The sequence below is a fragment of the Augochlora pura genome, chromosome 3 (assembly GCF_028453695.1).
Source record: "Augochlora pura isolate Apur16 chromosome 3, APUR_v2.2.1, whole genome shotgun sequence".
Lineage (NCBI taxonomy): Eukaryota > Metazoa > Arthropoda > Insecta > Hymenoptera > Halictidae > Augochlora > Augochlora pura.
The window spans coordinates 2,795,362-2,810,186 of NC_135774.1; the positions used below are offsets into that span (position 1 = coordinate 2,795,362).

The 14,825-nt window shown below is 43.3% G+C and overlaps 2 protein-coding genes across 2 annotated transcripts; both read right to left on the reverse strand.

The window, feature by feature from the left end:
• Positions 1–61: 61 nt before the first annotated feature.
• Positions 62–10,076, reverse strand: LOC144467577 (uncharacterized). Its single transcript, XM_078176441.1, has 14 exons — positions 9,512–10,076; positions 7,879–8,217; positions 7,606–7,810; positions 6,900–7,055; positions 6,778–6,828; positions 5,664–6,037; positions 4,907–5,242; positions 4,175–4,379; positions 3,853–4,008; positions 2,512–2,906; positions 1,375–1,713; positions 757–958; positions 524–679; positions 62–188 (listed from the first exon to the last, which is right to left on the reverse strand). The coding sequence occupies exons 1-14, from the start codon at positions 9,871–9,873 to the stop codon at positions 147–149; spliced, it is 3,318 nt and encodes a 1,105-aa protein (XP_078032567.1). The 5' UTR covers positions 9,874–10,076; the 3' UTR covers positions 62–146.
• A 392-nt stretch (positions 10,077–10,468) lies between these two features.
• Positions 10,469–14,469, reverse strand: L(2)37cb (DEAH-box helicase 16 lethal (2) 37Cb). The gene is made up of 11 exons (XM_078197640.1): positions 14,097–14,469; positions 13,860–14,028; positions 13,555–13,796; positions 13,293–13,495; positions 12,780–13,075; positions 12,409–12,713; positions 12,166–12,323; positions 11,786–12,059; positions 11,152–11,693; positions 10,900–11,076; positions 10,469–10,815 (listed from the first exon to the last, which is right to left on the reverse strand). The coding sequence occupies exons 1-11, from the start codon at positions 14,257–14,259 to the stop codon at positions 10,684–10,686; spliced, it is 2,661 nt and encodes an 886-aa protein (XP_078053766.1). The 5' UTR covers positions 14,260–14,469; the 3' UTR covers positions 10,469–10,683.
• Between the last annotated feature and the right edge of the window lie 356 nt (positions 14,470–14,825).

Below are 14,825 nucleotides of genomic sequence, written 5' to 3' on the forward strand. Positions count from 1 at the left end.
TATAGACCTCAAGTAGTTTTCTCGAATTTTTATTTGCTATCTGCACAACGGGTTGCAGTCTAAGTACTTCGATACAGTTTGCACCCCTCCCGTCCCGGGAAGAGAGCTCGTCGCGCTACGTTCCGCAGTCTTCTTGGTCCTTCGTCTCACTGCATCAGATTGTACGCCGAGTAAGAAGTCTTCAGTATCTGTCGCAAACATGACGTTCTTAGTTCATAATATCGATTTATAATTTACCTGGATTTTGAGCGCGAAGAGCTAATTCAATTTTGTATAATATTATAAGATATTGTATTATTCTTATGCCAAAAAGGGGTAAGAGAAATGCAGAGGAATGCTCTGAATATTCTTGCATTATTTTCTAATTATTCGCACTATTAAAAGTAGAATTATATATTTATTTAATTCCCGTTTCGCATAACCTAACGCAGACAATTTTTATTTTTGCCATAAAGACCTTCGATCTATTCGTCGCATTAATCATAAAAATTGCACCGCTCCGAAACGTGCGTTCTCCACCGACCTTTGTGAACATCTCGAGGTCCATCGACACGACGTGGACCGCGGAGAATTCGACGGGGACTTTGGCACGCCTGATCATCGTCAAGAGAAACTTCTTCGCCTTGTCGTCCAGAACCGTCCAGTTGCACTCGAACACGGACCTCGAGACGTCGAGGCTCTGCGAAAACGATAATTGCGGCGCGTGAGAAAGCCGGCTTGGAATGTCACGTGATTTCGTGTACGACGAGATTGGACCTTCAGTTTGATCTCATTCCCGTACCAACAGTAGTAAAAGATCTGTGCGAGGGTGTTGAACGAGTAAACTATTACTTCCAGGAACTTCGAGCCCAAATCCTTCTGCGTTAACTGGTACAGATTGCAGCAGACCGTCACGATGCTGACCATAGACTGGATCAGCATGATCATCTTAAATTGGCTGTTCACTGTATTCGCGTATCTGCAACAGGATGTGCAAATTCCTGAGGACGCCCGGAGAACGTACGACAATTATTAAAAAGGACTCTCCTAATTGTTATACGTTTCTCTGGTGTTCTTAGGAATCCAGAGTGCAACTTTTAATGTAAGACTCAAGTATAGTCCTCGCGCGATAAGAAGGCAGCTTCGCGGTTATATGCCCGCTCTTACTACCCCCACCACGCGCAATTAGGGCGGCCCCTTGCTGCAGAGGCGCTCTCTACCATGACCCCCACCGTAAAACAGTAACGTACCCGACACAGATCCTACAAAAATTGTGTGAGCACCTCATGCAGTGGGCGGAGCTTCGCTAAGCTCCTCCCTTTTCCTTCGGTAGATTTATTTTCAATATAATTAATTATTCTACGATCAGTGATGAACGAAGGAGTTTGCACCAACGTGTAAATGCGGTCGTGCAAGTGGAGGCAACGCTTCAGCGCGCAGCTTTTCTCTGTCACGAGCGTTTTCAGTCGATGCTTCAGGATCTCGAAGTGGCAGTACGTGTGGATCAGGAAGCCGTTGAACAGAGAGTCGCTGGCGACCGTGACCAGCCCGGCGTAGAACACCGCCACGAACTGGTGGGCATACGTGGCGGAGAAACGAACCGCAGTGGAGTAGTCGTATGGCAGCCACGCCCGATACAGCAACTTATGGTTCCTGTAGTCGGCGTACAGGGACATCGTGCAGGTCGACATCACGTAAACGTTGATCGCGATCGTGTAGGCAACCGCGTTCCTTCTGCGAACAATGTTGAAAACGCGACGCAATGTTAAACATAGGCATTAGAAGCGTTTCGTTCGTATTTCTGATATTATTTGCAGAGTTATTCTATTTTTCAATTCGTTTTGTAAACGTTTTCGTGTTTTAATATGTGTTAAAATAAGTGTTAAAACACTGTAACAAGCGTTAAAACGCTTTAATAAGTATTAAAATAATTGGTTTAATTCAAAAAGGCTAACAGTAGAGTCACGTTCCAAAAAACAGAATTTTCCAAGTTTCACTTCTTCGCAGAAAATCGGACTTTTTTCAAAAAATCGTAACTCAAAAAATACTACAGATAAAGGTATAAAATTAACGGCATTCTACGCGAAAAACTTTGAAGTTTAAGGGAAAAAATATGCGACTTGGTGGAATGGTTAAATGGTTGTGAAAAAAATTTTTTAATTTTTATAATTTAAGGGCGAGTCGAACAGCTTGAAATATTGTCTAACTTCTCTATTACAGATTCTGTCACATTATTATTTAATGACTAGGATAGACAATTACATTTTATGCTTTCATAGTAAAAATCAGTAACTGTATTGAAAATAATTAAAATATTAAAAGAAGCCAACAATGTGCAAGTATTAATATTAAATTATTTAAATTATTAAAAGGAGGAAAAAAGCTTATGATTTGATCGTACGTCTTGCAAAATTGATGCAGACAATTTTTATGTTGTATAAAGATCCCCAGTCTAGTTACTATTTATAATAACTAATTTATAGTCTCTATAGATAATTAAACCAGGAATCAGTGACTTATTAGGCGACTCACCTGGCCAGTCTATCGAATCTCATTCGAATGTCCTCCTCCTCGACGCTGATGGGCGAGAACGGCTCCTTCTGGATCCTGTTGATCATGTCCCCAAGATGCCTGCGCGTCAGCAGCAGGTTGCTCATCTTCACGCAGATACAGATGATCGACAGCGTCACGTAGAAGTTGTCGGTGAAGTCGTCCTGGGTCTTGACGTTGATGAACAAGTCGCAGATCTGGGAGGCGGACAACAGGTGCAGCACGAGCCAGACAAAGGCGGAATAGGTGCCATAGAGGAGCCTCTTGGACGAGGTGGTCCAGGAATCGGGCATCCAGCAGCCGCAAACGCCGAGAAGTCTGCAGACGTACGTTAATCTCTCCATGCTAACTTTCGTTCCACACCTCGACCGTTCTCTCTAACAACTACTTCGACTATCGGCGGGGTGAAGACAACAGCGAGGTCGAAACTACAATGAAGTCTCGCGATTAGGGTGATCTGCTCCCGGGGAGACCTAAAGCCGAAGAGTTCCCGGAGCCGCGGGCCCCGTCGCCGACCATAGAATATCGACATTTTTTCCCTTGCCGCTGACTTCTCCGTTACGTCGGGCTATGTCATTACCGTAATTACCAAGAACGGGACGCTCGTCATCGCGATGCCCTCGTAATTCCTTTACCGTTCACTTTTCAAGTACTACACGTAACTTCGACGTGGGAGCTCGAATATGCAAGATAAATATTTAGGGGAGGCTAACCGTCGATTTTCCCCATAATCGAGAACGGCGTCGCCGGTGAAGCAACAATGCGCCAAATAAAAAGGAATACTATAGTACTAGAAGTGCATTTATTCCGCAACCTCGATGCAACTTTGCAACACTAATGCTCTAACGATTATTCCGTCGAAGGCGAAGAGATCGACGGGATAAGATCGTATTTCGCCAACGATCTTATTAATCTCTTCTTTCTCGGTAAGTTTTGCTACAGTCTTCGACACCTTCCTTCTCTTCGTACTGCCTCTTGAGGACGATCCAGGGATCGTTCGAACTGGTACAGCGATCGTTTCTCTGCGACGGATGCTGCACCGATTACTGCAGCACGTTGTACGCCGAGTACGAGGTCTTTAATATCTGCAAATCAGTGGGATTCTGTAAAATTGTTGCACCGTTGATTTTTTAATATTTAAAGTGAAAAAGAATATTTTTGACAATCTTCTTGTTTTAATATCTTTAGGAAACGAGATTTGCTTAAAAAACGAAATTTCGAAGCTTTTAATACCCTTTACCCTTTATTATTAATAAAAAATTCTATTGTACTTTTATTCTGTAAAAACTCTACAGAACATAGTGAATCGAATGAAATACTGACGTTCACGTATGATTGCAGGTTCAAAGTGGCGACGTGGGCGCCGCTGAACTCGATTGGCACCGCGGTCCGGCACAGCATCATCAAGACCATTTTCCTCTGGATCTCGTCGAGGTCCGTCCAGTTCATACTGTAGATCACATCGGAGACTTCGATGCTCTGGCAGATGGAAGAAAACATTTATTTTGGCCGGCACCGAAAGCGGTGGTTTTCTCGAATAGAACATTGGACGCAACAGTGAATCTGTTCTGAGAAATTACCTGCGCTTAAAGCCTAATATTATAACGAAATCGGATCGGAAAGGCTTGTAATAGCAATTGCGAACCTTCAGCTTCACCTCGTTCCCGAACCAGCAGTAGATGAATATCTGGGATATGATGCTTGTGCTGTACACGATTAACACCGGCAATTTCGAGCCCAGGTTCGCGGATTTCGTCAGCCTGTAGAGGTTGAAGCTGACGACCATCGCGCTCGCCAGGAATTGCAACGAGATTACTATTTTGAACTGTTTGTTCACCTCTTTGGCGTACCTGCAAGCATTTTTCAAGACGATCATTTCGTGTTATATTGGACAGGATGGTGGACGTTTTCTTTCGGAATCGATCATTTCGTAGCTTGGTTTGCGAAAAGAAAGACGCGCTAAGGAGACGCTGATGTGTTAAATTAACCACAAAAGTAACCAATTAAAATTAATACTAAACCTATTTAGTATTAATAAAGACGAATGTGCGTTGCTCTGCAAGAATAACGAAGCTGAATTTTAAAAGAGAATATTCTGAAAAACACGGTTTTTAATATTTCGATCGGTAGTAGTTTTAACCCCTTGCCGTACTATTTTCTTCGTAGTTGCAAGGATAGGTCTACTGTAAACTCGTCAAACTACGGCAAGGGGTTAATAGTACTCAGAAACTGTATTACAACATGGGGTATATTTTCCGCCAACTGCAGTCATGGTGGGCGGCGTTTGCAACAATGTGCAAAGCAGGTCTTTCGATTCGAAAGCCAAGCTACCCCGTTTATTGTCTCGAGGGAAGGATATTTTTGATGGGGAACAAACCGGCAGAGCTTGTCGTGGCAACATACGCACGACTTCACTGCCCCGACCTCACCCCTCTTGATCCCATTCAGCCGGTGTCTAAGGATCTCGAACTGGCTGCACATGTGGACCATTATTCCGCAGAACAGAGCGTCGCACGCCACGTGACCCATGGCGCCGTATTGCAACGCTAGACCTTGCTGAATGACAGTGGGAAGGTACAGGCCGATGGTCGAGCAATTGTAAGGCAACCATGCCCTGAACACCAGCGGCCATTTCTCGGACTTGAAGAAGACCGTCGTTGAGAAAATGCTGCAGCTCACTGTCAGAAGACTCGCGTAGAGGATCGCGATCGTGCTGTGAAACAATGTTTCTCTATTTGAAATATTATTTATATATATTATAAACATTATTCGAGATGCGTTTGGTAACACCATCATGAATTAAACATTTAATTTGTGTAGGTTTTCTTTGACAAATTTCCTGCGGCAAGCAAATATGTAGTGTTAAAGAATAATCATCCGCAGCAAAATTAATTAATCAGTGAAAATGATCGAGTTAAAGAATTGATAGTTATTCGACCGTCAAGTTAGGGTCCCTCTAAAAATTGTATAAAAATTTTCTGAGGTACCTTTAAGTACATTTTTTAACGCTAGAGCTACCAATTCACAAATTATCCCAATAACAACACGGTCATTTTACGATAGAAAATTGTTCAATTAAGTCTACCGTCATTATGTGATTATAATTATTTATATCTAATTTCAGCGCGACTCACTGCATGGTCTTGTCGAATCTGGATCTAACACCGTGCTCCTCCTGGTTCCGCGGCGCGAACGGCACTTCGTCGAAGGTGTTCAACAAGTCGGCAACGTTCCTTCGGGTGACCAGCAAATTCACTATCTTCTGGCAGCCGACCAGCATCGACACGAATATGTAAAAGTTGTCGGCGAACTCGTCCTGCGTCTCCACGTACAGCAATAAGTCCATGAACTCGCAGAACGTCACCCAATGGACCATCAAGATTATGATCACAGAGTACACCCGATACAGGACCGTTTTCGTGGGCGAGGTCCAGGACTCTGGTTGCCAACAGCCGCACACTGTCAGAGATATCGTCACCATTTTCAAGATACGCATCTCTTTCGCGAGCTACCCTTCGACGCTGCTCGATCGAGTACATTAAAAGGATTCCATCACGGACCGGCGGCTCGCAATTTAGCTCGCAATTTAATTTACAGCTCGCAATTTAATTTATATCTCGGAAGTTTCGTTGAGAGATAGTGGAAAATAGTTGGCACTATCTTCGTCGACCTATTCTAGAAACGTGCGTTCGACGCGTTGCGACCGAGAAATAGGAAAAGTTGCAGCCCGGTGCGCAGCAGACGACTATAGTGCCTCGATTTTCCACGCGCAGACCAACGGACACGCGGGTCCGTCACCGAAGGGTTGGCTCCGTCCGCGGAACACCCCCCTGCACGGGCTATACAATTAGCGTAATTTCCCGGACACGAATCGAGCGGCTCGTATAGCCACATTTTTTCTAAATAAGCCCCTTGGGGCTCCGCAATTCTTTTTGTCCAGCGCACCGTCGCCCGTTTCCCGTGACTTCGTGGGGGGAATTGTAGACAACTTCGCTGAAATATGAACGAGCCGGGTACACTGAAGTATCGGTGACATTTTACAGCTATCTGTGTTGGTGTATTAGAAGATTTTCCAGTGCAAAATTCACTGCAATCTTTTTTCCTTCTGGAAACACGATCGCAGACGTTAACGCGAATAAATTGTGCACTTCCTACTGTAAATCATTCGAGCTCCGTGCGACATTCTTCGTCTACTGTTTCTACTTGGCTTTAAGCATTTTCTAAAGTCTGCTGCTCCCTCGGCTACACATCTTTGTTCCTCTGAAGCAAGTTGTACGTCGAGTAGGACATCCTCAATATCTGAAACGAGCGAAATGTTATTGCCGGCAGATTCGTCGGATTAAAAATGGTTGTTTGAATATCCGACTAACGCTGACGAAAGTGCTCAGGTCCATCGTGAACACGTACACGCTGGTCAGCTCGATCGGGCTCGCCGCTCTCCTCATAATCATGATCAAGCTTCGCTTCGTGCTGTTGTCCAGATTGATCCAGTCGATCTCGAAGATCGTGTCCGCTATCTCGATGCTCTGTCCCCGCGTCGGAAAAGATTGACGAGGTTGACGCAACGGATCAACCCCTTGCACTACAATAACGTGTCACACTCGTGGTGAAGAATTTTATGCAAGCTCTACGAATATTATTAACCCCTTGCACTATAATAACGAGTCAGACCCGAAAGTGTACGATTCGATAAATATGGCTGCCAATCATTTCTATTAAATCGAAAGAAAATTTGAATCACCTTTCATTGAAATCAGTGAATAAAAATTAACGAGGATAATTAGGACACTAGAATCATCTCATGACACCAAGAAAGTAATTAAGAATAAAATCGTAATCAACGTAGCTCTGAAAGACGTGATAGTGCAAGGGGTTAATTTCTTCTACATCGAAGTAAAAATAAATTCTTCCGTTATCAAAGTCTAGGAATTGAACTAAATAAAGACAATACAGAAAACAAAAATTATCTGGTCCTATTAGGAAAATTATTAAGTACGAATAAGTGCTAATCGTCACACTATAAAGGGAGCGGTAGTGCAAGGGGTTAATCGGAGCCTCGCTTAGGTGCGTAAGTACCTTCAGCTTGAGCGCGTTTCCGTTCCAGCAGTAAAAGAATATCTGCGTCATCATGCAGAGCATGTACAACACGAACTGCAAGTACCTCAAGCTCATCAGCGGCGTGTTCGTCAGCTGATAGAGAATGAAACAGACCACCAGCGTGCTAGCCAGAAGCTGAATGCCGATCATCGTTTGGAATTTCTCCTGCATCGTCAACGAGTACCTGTGTCGAAATAACTGTCTCGGTTCTCGTGTTTAAGTTTTAAATTCGGGTATATTCGGGTAACGGACCTGTACAGGTACTCGTGGAATTTCACAATCGGTCCGATATCCGGTCTATCCTGTGCCGGCAATTGTTTCAATCTGTGCTGCAGAATTGCCTGCTGGCTGCAGGCATGGACGCACAGTCCGCAAAATATTGTGTCGCCGGCGACGTTCAAAATGGACGTCGCGATCAGGCTTACAAGTTGGTGAACGTACGCGAGGTAGTAGAGCTCGCCAGAAGAGTGATTGAATGGCAGCCATACGTTGTATGCGAGCTTCTCGTGCCGGAAATCGGTGAGCAGAGAAGAGATGATCATGCAGAGAACAGTAATCTCCACTAAAGCCGCGTAATATACCGTGATTGACCTGTAAACTGTTTTCTGAGTATTCTACAAATATTTCGTGTGCTTGGGAATGGAGATATTATTTGTTTAAGATTTTTTAAGATTTTTTAAGAGTTTAAGAGACAGAGCTCCTTTTCTATGAGAAACAGTTAATAGTCGTGTACGCATTGATATCTTTCTATTTTTATTTGTTCCCTTACAGATTGACAGACCTTTACAGAAAGTTTTCAAAGGAGATTTAACAGTGTCAATTTTTTACAGCGTTTGCGTATGTATAATAAAAGATAATTAATAAATTTATAAACTATAATAAATAACGAGACTTCCTTTAAAACCTATCACCTTCTTCGTTTGTGTTCCCTTGTCATTTAAGCCAACAGTAAAAGCTACTCTGCATTATTAAATTATTCAGAAAATAGCGAAATTGTCGCGAAAAAAGATAGCGGACCATAATGCTAGGAAACACGCGATTAGAAAAAGATTAATAACTCGAGAACCAATGGCTCAAACTTGACGATCATGGTCTCAAAATACTCACAATGGTCAAATCTATCGATCGTATGTCTCAGAATTGTAAAATTGTCCATAGTTAAAATTTCTTTTACATATTCGATTTATGGACCGTGGCGCACTAGCGCCGGCCCGCGGCAGAACCTCGGAACTAAAGTTTCTATGCTTGTTATACGAGAGATATACATGATGGGTGGAAAAAAAATTAAATACATCTTTTTAAGAACAAAAATGATTCATTTAAAGACTACAGGCATATTCAGGAGAGTTTTCTACATCAACTAGTACTAACCGTTTATCTAAAAGCAGTTTAGTTATTATACAATTTGATAAAATAATGGAACGTACTCGAAAATTGAATTGTAGCGCCACCTAGCAATGACACTGGGAAACCCATATATACAAAGAAATTAATTACACAACAACCAATTACTCAAAATTGACCACAATGCTGTCAAATTGCTCGTAATGATCAAATCTATCGATCGTATATCTCAGAATTTCAAAATTCAACCTAATTACAATTTTTCTAAAATACTCAATTTATGGATCATGGCGCACTAGCGCCGCCCCGCAGCAGAACCTAGGAACTAAAGTTTCTATACTGTATATGCAATTTTTTTTATGTTTGTTTAATATTTAAATTTTTTTTCAGTTAACAAAGAATATTAATATGTCCCACATGCCTTTTTCTTTCTCCTATTTGCCAATGTCTCTGCCATTTGACTTTTACATTAATTAATTTTTATTTAAGACGAATCCTTATTAATTCAAGCAATAATATTTTAATAAAAAAGTATAGTTACCCAATTTTGCGATCGTAGTTTTGCTGAATGGCCTGTTCCTCCGGATTTCTCGGCTCGCAGGGCTTTGTCCGTAATTTCTCGCACAAGATTTTAATATTCTCATGATTCAGTAGAACCACGATCAGCTTGAAACAAGCCAGAATGTTCGCAATGAACATGTAGAAACTATCACTAAGATCATCCGTGGTTTGCACGTTCCATATTGCATTCAGAAGTTGCGACAAACAAAAACTGTGCAGCAAAAGAAACATAAAGATCGTGTAGAAAGCATAGAGAATCCTTTTGCGGGTTGTTCTCCACTGAGACGGTCGCCAACACCCTCCAATCGTTAATAACTTAAAGGCGGGTTGCAAAATGATCATCTTCCAGTCGGTTTAATTAATTTTAAGCCAAGTAATTAAATTCTAAAACACCGCGTTCTGCTTTCCGTTAAACGAACGTCTTCCCGAGACGCGCATAACGTCCAACTATATCCTGAGAGATGATTTACTCTTTTCGGTATCTGTTCGTTCACTGTCTGAAACAGTATTTTTGACTTTTCCCGGCGAACTATACACTTGGAAAATGTTTCACCGTGGACGGCGTACCGTCTACCTCCCTCTGCGCGCAGCGTATCATTACCCTAATGTTGTGTTCCGATGTGACTATAATAAAAATCCTGTTCTCATGAATTTCCTCCGCGACAGTCCGCTACGACTAACGTTTTATTCATTTAGTGGATGTTCAGAGGTTGCGACGTTCCCGAAGGATGACTATTTAATATCCCAGGCCCTATTAAATATTAAATCACTACAGAAGGAGGAATTTCCTATCGCGGAAGGGGATGCCTCTTCTCTCGAGAAGTTTATGGTTCAGCACACGCGGCGAGGGTTTCCATCCTATAAATATTAGCCGATTCGCAAAAAAAATAAGACAACGCAAGGCGGTGATTTAAAAAAAAATAAAATGCTTCGAGGTACGATTGATTCGTGTATTGCAAACGAGGATATGTTACAGGTATTTTGTATTGTTACAAAACGCGACTCGATGTATAAACGTCTTAAATACTTACAAGTTTTATCGCTATGGTTCAGGGGAGACCTCTTCGAAAAATAACGTTGCGAGAACTTCTATACAATGTTTCATACAAGTTTTATAAATTGTAAAAACTTTACTCTAGCCCCGAGCTACTTTTAATTGGTTCCGTCGGGTCTCGATCTGCCGGTCACTTTCGGCATCTTCTTGTTCGTCGAGTCTTCGAGCTCCTTTGGCTTGTAATAGTGCGGCGCGACTTCCAGCAGCCATTTGCTCTCGATCTCGGTCACCTGCGATAAACAAAAATCGTTCGATTAATTCGTCGCTCGACTGGGAGGGGACCGTCGTTGGAATTGCATCGAGAGTGACAGTACCTGTCGCATGAACTCTTTGGTAGTGAACACTAGCTCGTGGTAGAGCAACCATCGTGGAAGTTCTTGGAAAAGCGAACTGTTCGGATGTATGGAAACTGTTTGATTATGTTTGGCGGTTTTATAGTGACCACCCTTGGACAACCGCGCCACGTGGTAGAAGTACCCCGCTGTTATGGCCTGTAATTCGATGGAATTATAACATAAAAATTGACCCGTATGGTTTATATGTCTCACAGGAAACCGATTAATCACCTTCCTGATGTTCACAGTCTCCGTGATGCCAGAAACAAGCTCCATCTCGACCCTCTGCATGAGTCCGACCAGCTGTTCCCTGACGTCCCTAGCCCTCTTCATCGACCTATGCTGAATGAAGTTCTCGTAGCACCAATGCGTACTGAAATCGCTTTGTTGCCACTGGTTGTAAACGTTCAACAGGGTCAGATGATCACCACCAGGCACGTGGAAGTTCTTCCGTGCCGTGTCCGCGTGAATGATCTTGTCTTTGGGTCTGTAGAAGATGGCCCCGTTCACCGACAGCATAGCAGCTATAGTAGCAACCTCTTCCGAGCAGCGATACTGTTCGCTGGCCAACAGCATCTTCGCCATCATTGGGTCCAGTGGAAATTCAGCCATTCTTCGGCCCAATTTCGTCAATTCGCCGCGATGGTTCAACGCGCCCAGAGCGTACAGCTGTTCCAAAGCCAGCACGAGTGTTTCATGGGGTGGCGGATCCAGAAAATCGAAGTGAACGAGATCGTTTATGCCTAATGCTTTTAATGTGAGTACAGCGTTACCTACAAGTGAAAGTAAAGGATCTCGTTATTTCGAAATTATGTAGAACGGAGATGGCAGAAGATAGCAACTGGATTTCAGAGGGAGAACGTACCTAGATTGATCCTCTGAATCTCGGGCACAGTGTTGTCTTCCAATTCGTGCTGGTACGCCCATGCTGTGTATAACCGGAAACACTTTCCTGGAGCCACTCTTCCGGCTCTGCCAGCCCTCTGATTCGCCGAGGCTTTGCTGATCGGGACGACCATCAAGCTCTCCATGCCGGTCCGGGAGTTGAAGTTGTTTTGCTTCGCGAAACCTGGATCTATCACGTAAACTATGTTGTCTATTGTAAGGGACGTTTCTGCTATATTTGTGGCTAGCACCACCTGGAAATTAAAAGTTGCAATGGACGGGTCGGGTCTTTCGAACCCTGAAAATTATACTTCGGAGATCTGATCCGAAACAGCACGGTTAGCAAAGTCCTATTCGTACCTTCCTGGCACCAGGAGGGGTGGGCTGGAATATTTTCGCTTGCATATCGCTTGGCAGGTTCGCGTAGACTGGCAGAATCAAAAGCTCCCCTAATTTCGAGCCCAGTCGCCTGACTCTCTCCTGCAGCATCTCTTGGCAGGTTTCAATTTCGTCTTGACCTGATGAACCCAACGAAATCGTAAACAATTAGTGACATGTTAGCTAAAAGATAAGAGGTCAGGATTAATAATTGAAACCACCAACCAGTCAAGAACACGAGTATATCTCCATGAGGCTGCGTAGCATGAATCTGCAGAATGGAGACAACGGAGGCGTCGATGTAATCAGCCTCGGGCGCTTTCGTGTAATAAATATCAACCGGAAATCTGCGTCCAGGGATTCGGAAGATGGGGGCATCGTCGAAGAACTCGCTGAATTTTGTCGCATCCAAGGTGGCTGACGAGATTAGCAGTTTCAGGTCCGGTCGGAACCTAGTGATATCTTTCACCAGACCAAAAAGTATGTCTGTATGCAGTGTGCGCTCGTGAGCCTCGTCGATGATCATAACGCTGCAGAAAATATTTTTCGTTGCTTCTTACATATCCGAGTGAAGATTCTCTTCATAATCGTTATACCTGTAAGAGGCCAAGTCCGGTTCGCTCAGGAACTCCCTGTGCAAGGTACCATCGGTCATGTATTTGATCCTAGTGCGATGAGAGGTGCAATCTTCGAACCGAATCGCATAGCCTACTTCGTTCCCCAATTTCACCGCCATTTCGTGGGCCACTCTCGCTGCCACCGACATGGCGGCTACCCTCCTGGGCTGCGTGCATCCTATGATCTTATTGTCTTCGGCAAAGCCAGTCTCGTACAAGTACTGCGGGATCTGGGTGGTTTTCCCAGACCCCGTTTCACCCTCTATTATCAGAACCTAAAATAAAATTTCACCTTATTAATAGCTGCATATAAAACTGCAATTAGACTGCAATCTTTATGCATTTGTAGCGTGTGCAAGGTTGTACAATAGGAGCAGTCGAGAACAACGGTATATTTATTTTATTTCGATTTAACGAAGTATCCCAAGTGATTAAGACAATTCGTGAAATCAGAATTTGCATAAAAATCCAGAGTGAAGCCATCGGCAGTACTTGGTGGTCCTTAATGGCCTGGATCAAATCATTCCTGAAGGGGTAGATCGGCAGACTCTTCTTGGTCTCCTGTATAGTCTGCAAGGCTTTTACTTGCGGAGGTGGACTCTCCTCTCGTCCCCGATTTTTCTCGCTGCCGGGCATTCGCAGCGCCTGGACGAATTCAACCTCGTCTTCCAGGAGAAGATCATAGTCTTGTTGAGCTGTAGAAGTAGAAGTTATTTTAACCACTGGATTCGGAAAAAGTATTTCGAAATTATACCTTTCCTGTCTTTAGCACCAAAGCGAAAGACAGCTGAAGACATCTGATCCGATTCCCATTTGCTCTGCTCAGACTGTGGTGGTTCATTGTCCTGCACTTCGTGTTCTGGCTCAACCTTGCCTTTCTCCAAGGGCATATGGTACCTCTGTACCCTCTCGAGCTCCCTAGCTTTCTCATGTTCCTTTGCTAACTGAAGCAACTGTTTCTTGTGCTCTCTCTCCTTCTTTTCCCGGTCTGTCAATCTGATTATAACAAAACCCTTGTTAGTACAGCATACATTACAGAAGTAGCAAAGGAAATTTTACATTTGCTCTTCAAAGAGATATTCATCGTCGATGATATCAGCCTCCAGCTCTGCTACTTTGTCCTCCTTACGCTTCTCCAGATATTTTCTGCGAGATTCTACCCTGAGCTTCGGTACCAGCTTCTCCCTCATGTCTGTTTCCATAATTTTGAGCCTCTTGGCTGCCTCGGCTACAAAAGAATCATAGTCAGTAATGTATAACTTATAATACGATGTAAGAAAATGTAGTACAATTTACCTGCTCCCGAGCCAGCTGGCATAGCAACCTTCCGTACTCTGGTTTCATCTTTTGCTTTGAGCCTATTTGCAAATTCATCTCTCTCTTTAATGTCTTTTTTGCGCCTCTCTTCTTCGCTATCGCTGTCCTCGCTCGAGGATTCCTTCCTTCTGTATTTACTCATGTTGTTGTCAGTGGAGGGTTATGTTAGGTTATATTATCGTAACCTTTCTCACATTGGAGAAAATCCAGTTAGAACGATACCTTTAAACTACTGTACAATTGTATTTACAACGTAGTATACAAAACTGCAACGAATTCCCGAAGGAAATAAATGAAAACGACTTTTATTAGCGATAAAAACAAATCCGCTTGGATCTCAGAATTGAATGGATCGCGGCCACGTGACAGACAAATCAAACGCGTTGCCGGGCAACGTGCGTAGAGCGGCATAAGATCAAACATCAAACATGCGTGAGTTCATTCAACGAGACTACGCGTGCTGCTCCATTCATCTTTGTTCCGCTTTAACTAACAAAACACGGTAACTTTTACGCCAATATCGGTTTATCCGGGCGATTCTTGCAGCCTGAATATTAAATTAAGATGCGTCGATTAAAAAACCGATTAAGTCCCACCCCTTAGATTTCCATACTCGTTTAAAAGTTTCTTTTCTTTTTACATCTTGTTAGAAGAAATTTCCTAGATAAAGAAAGTGAAATAAATTGACCAAGGGATGACTTTATGACG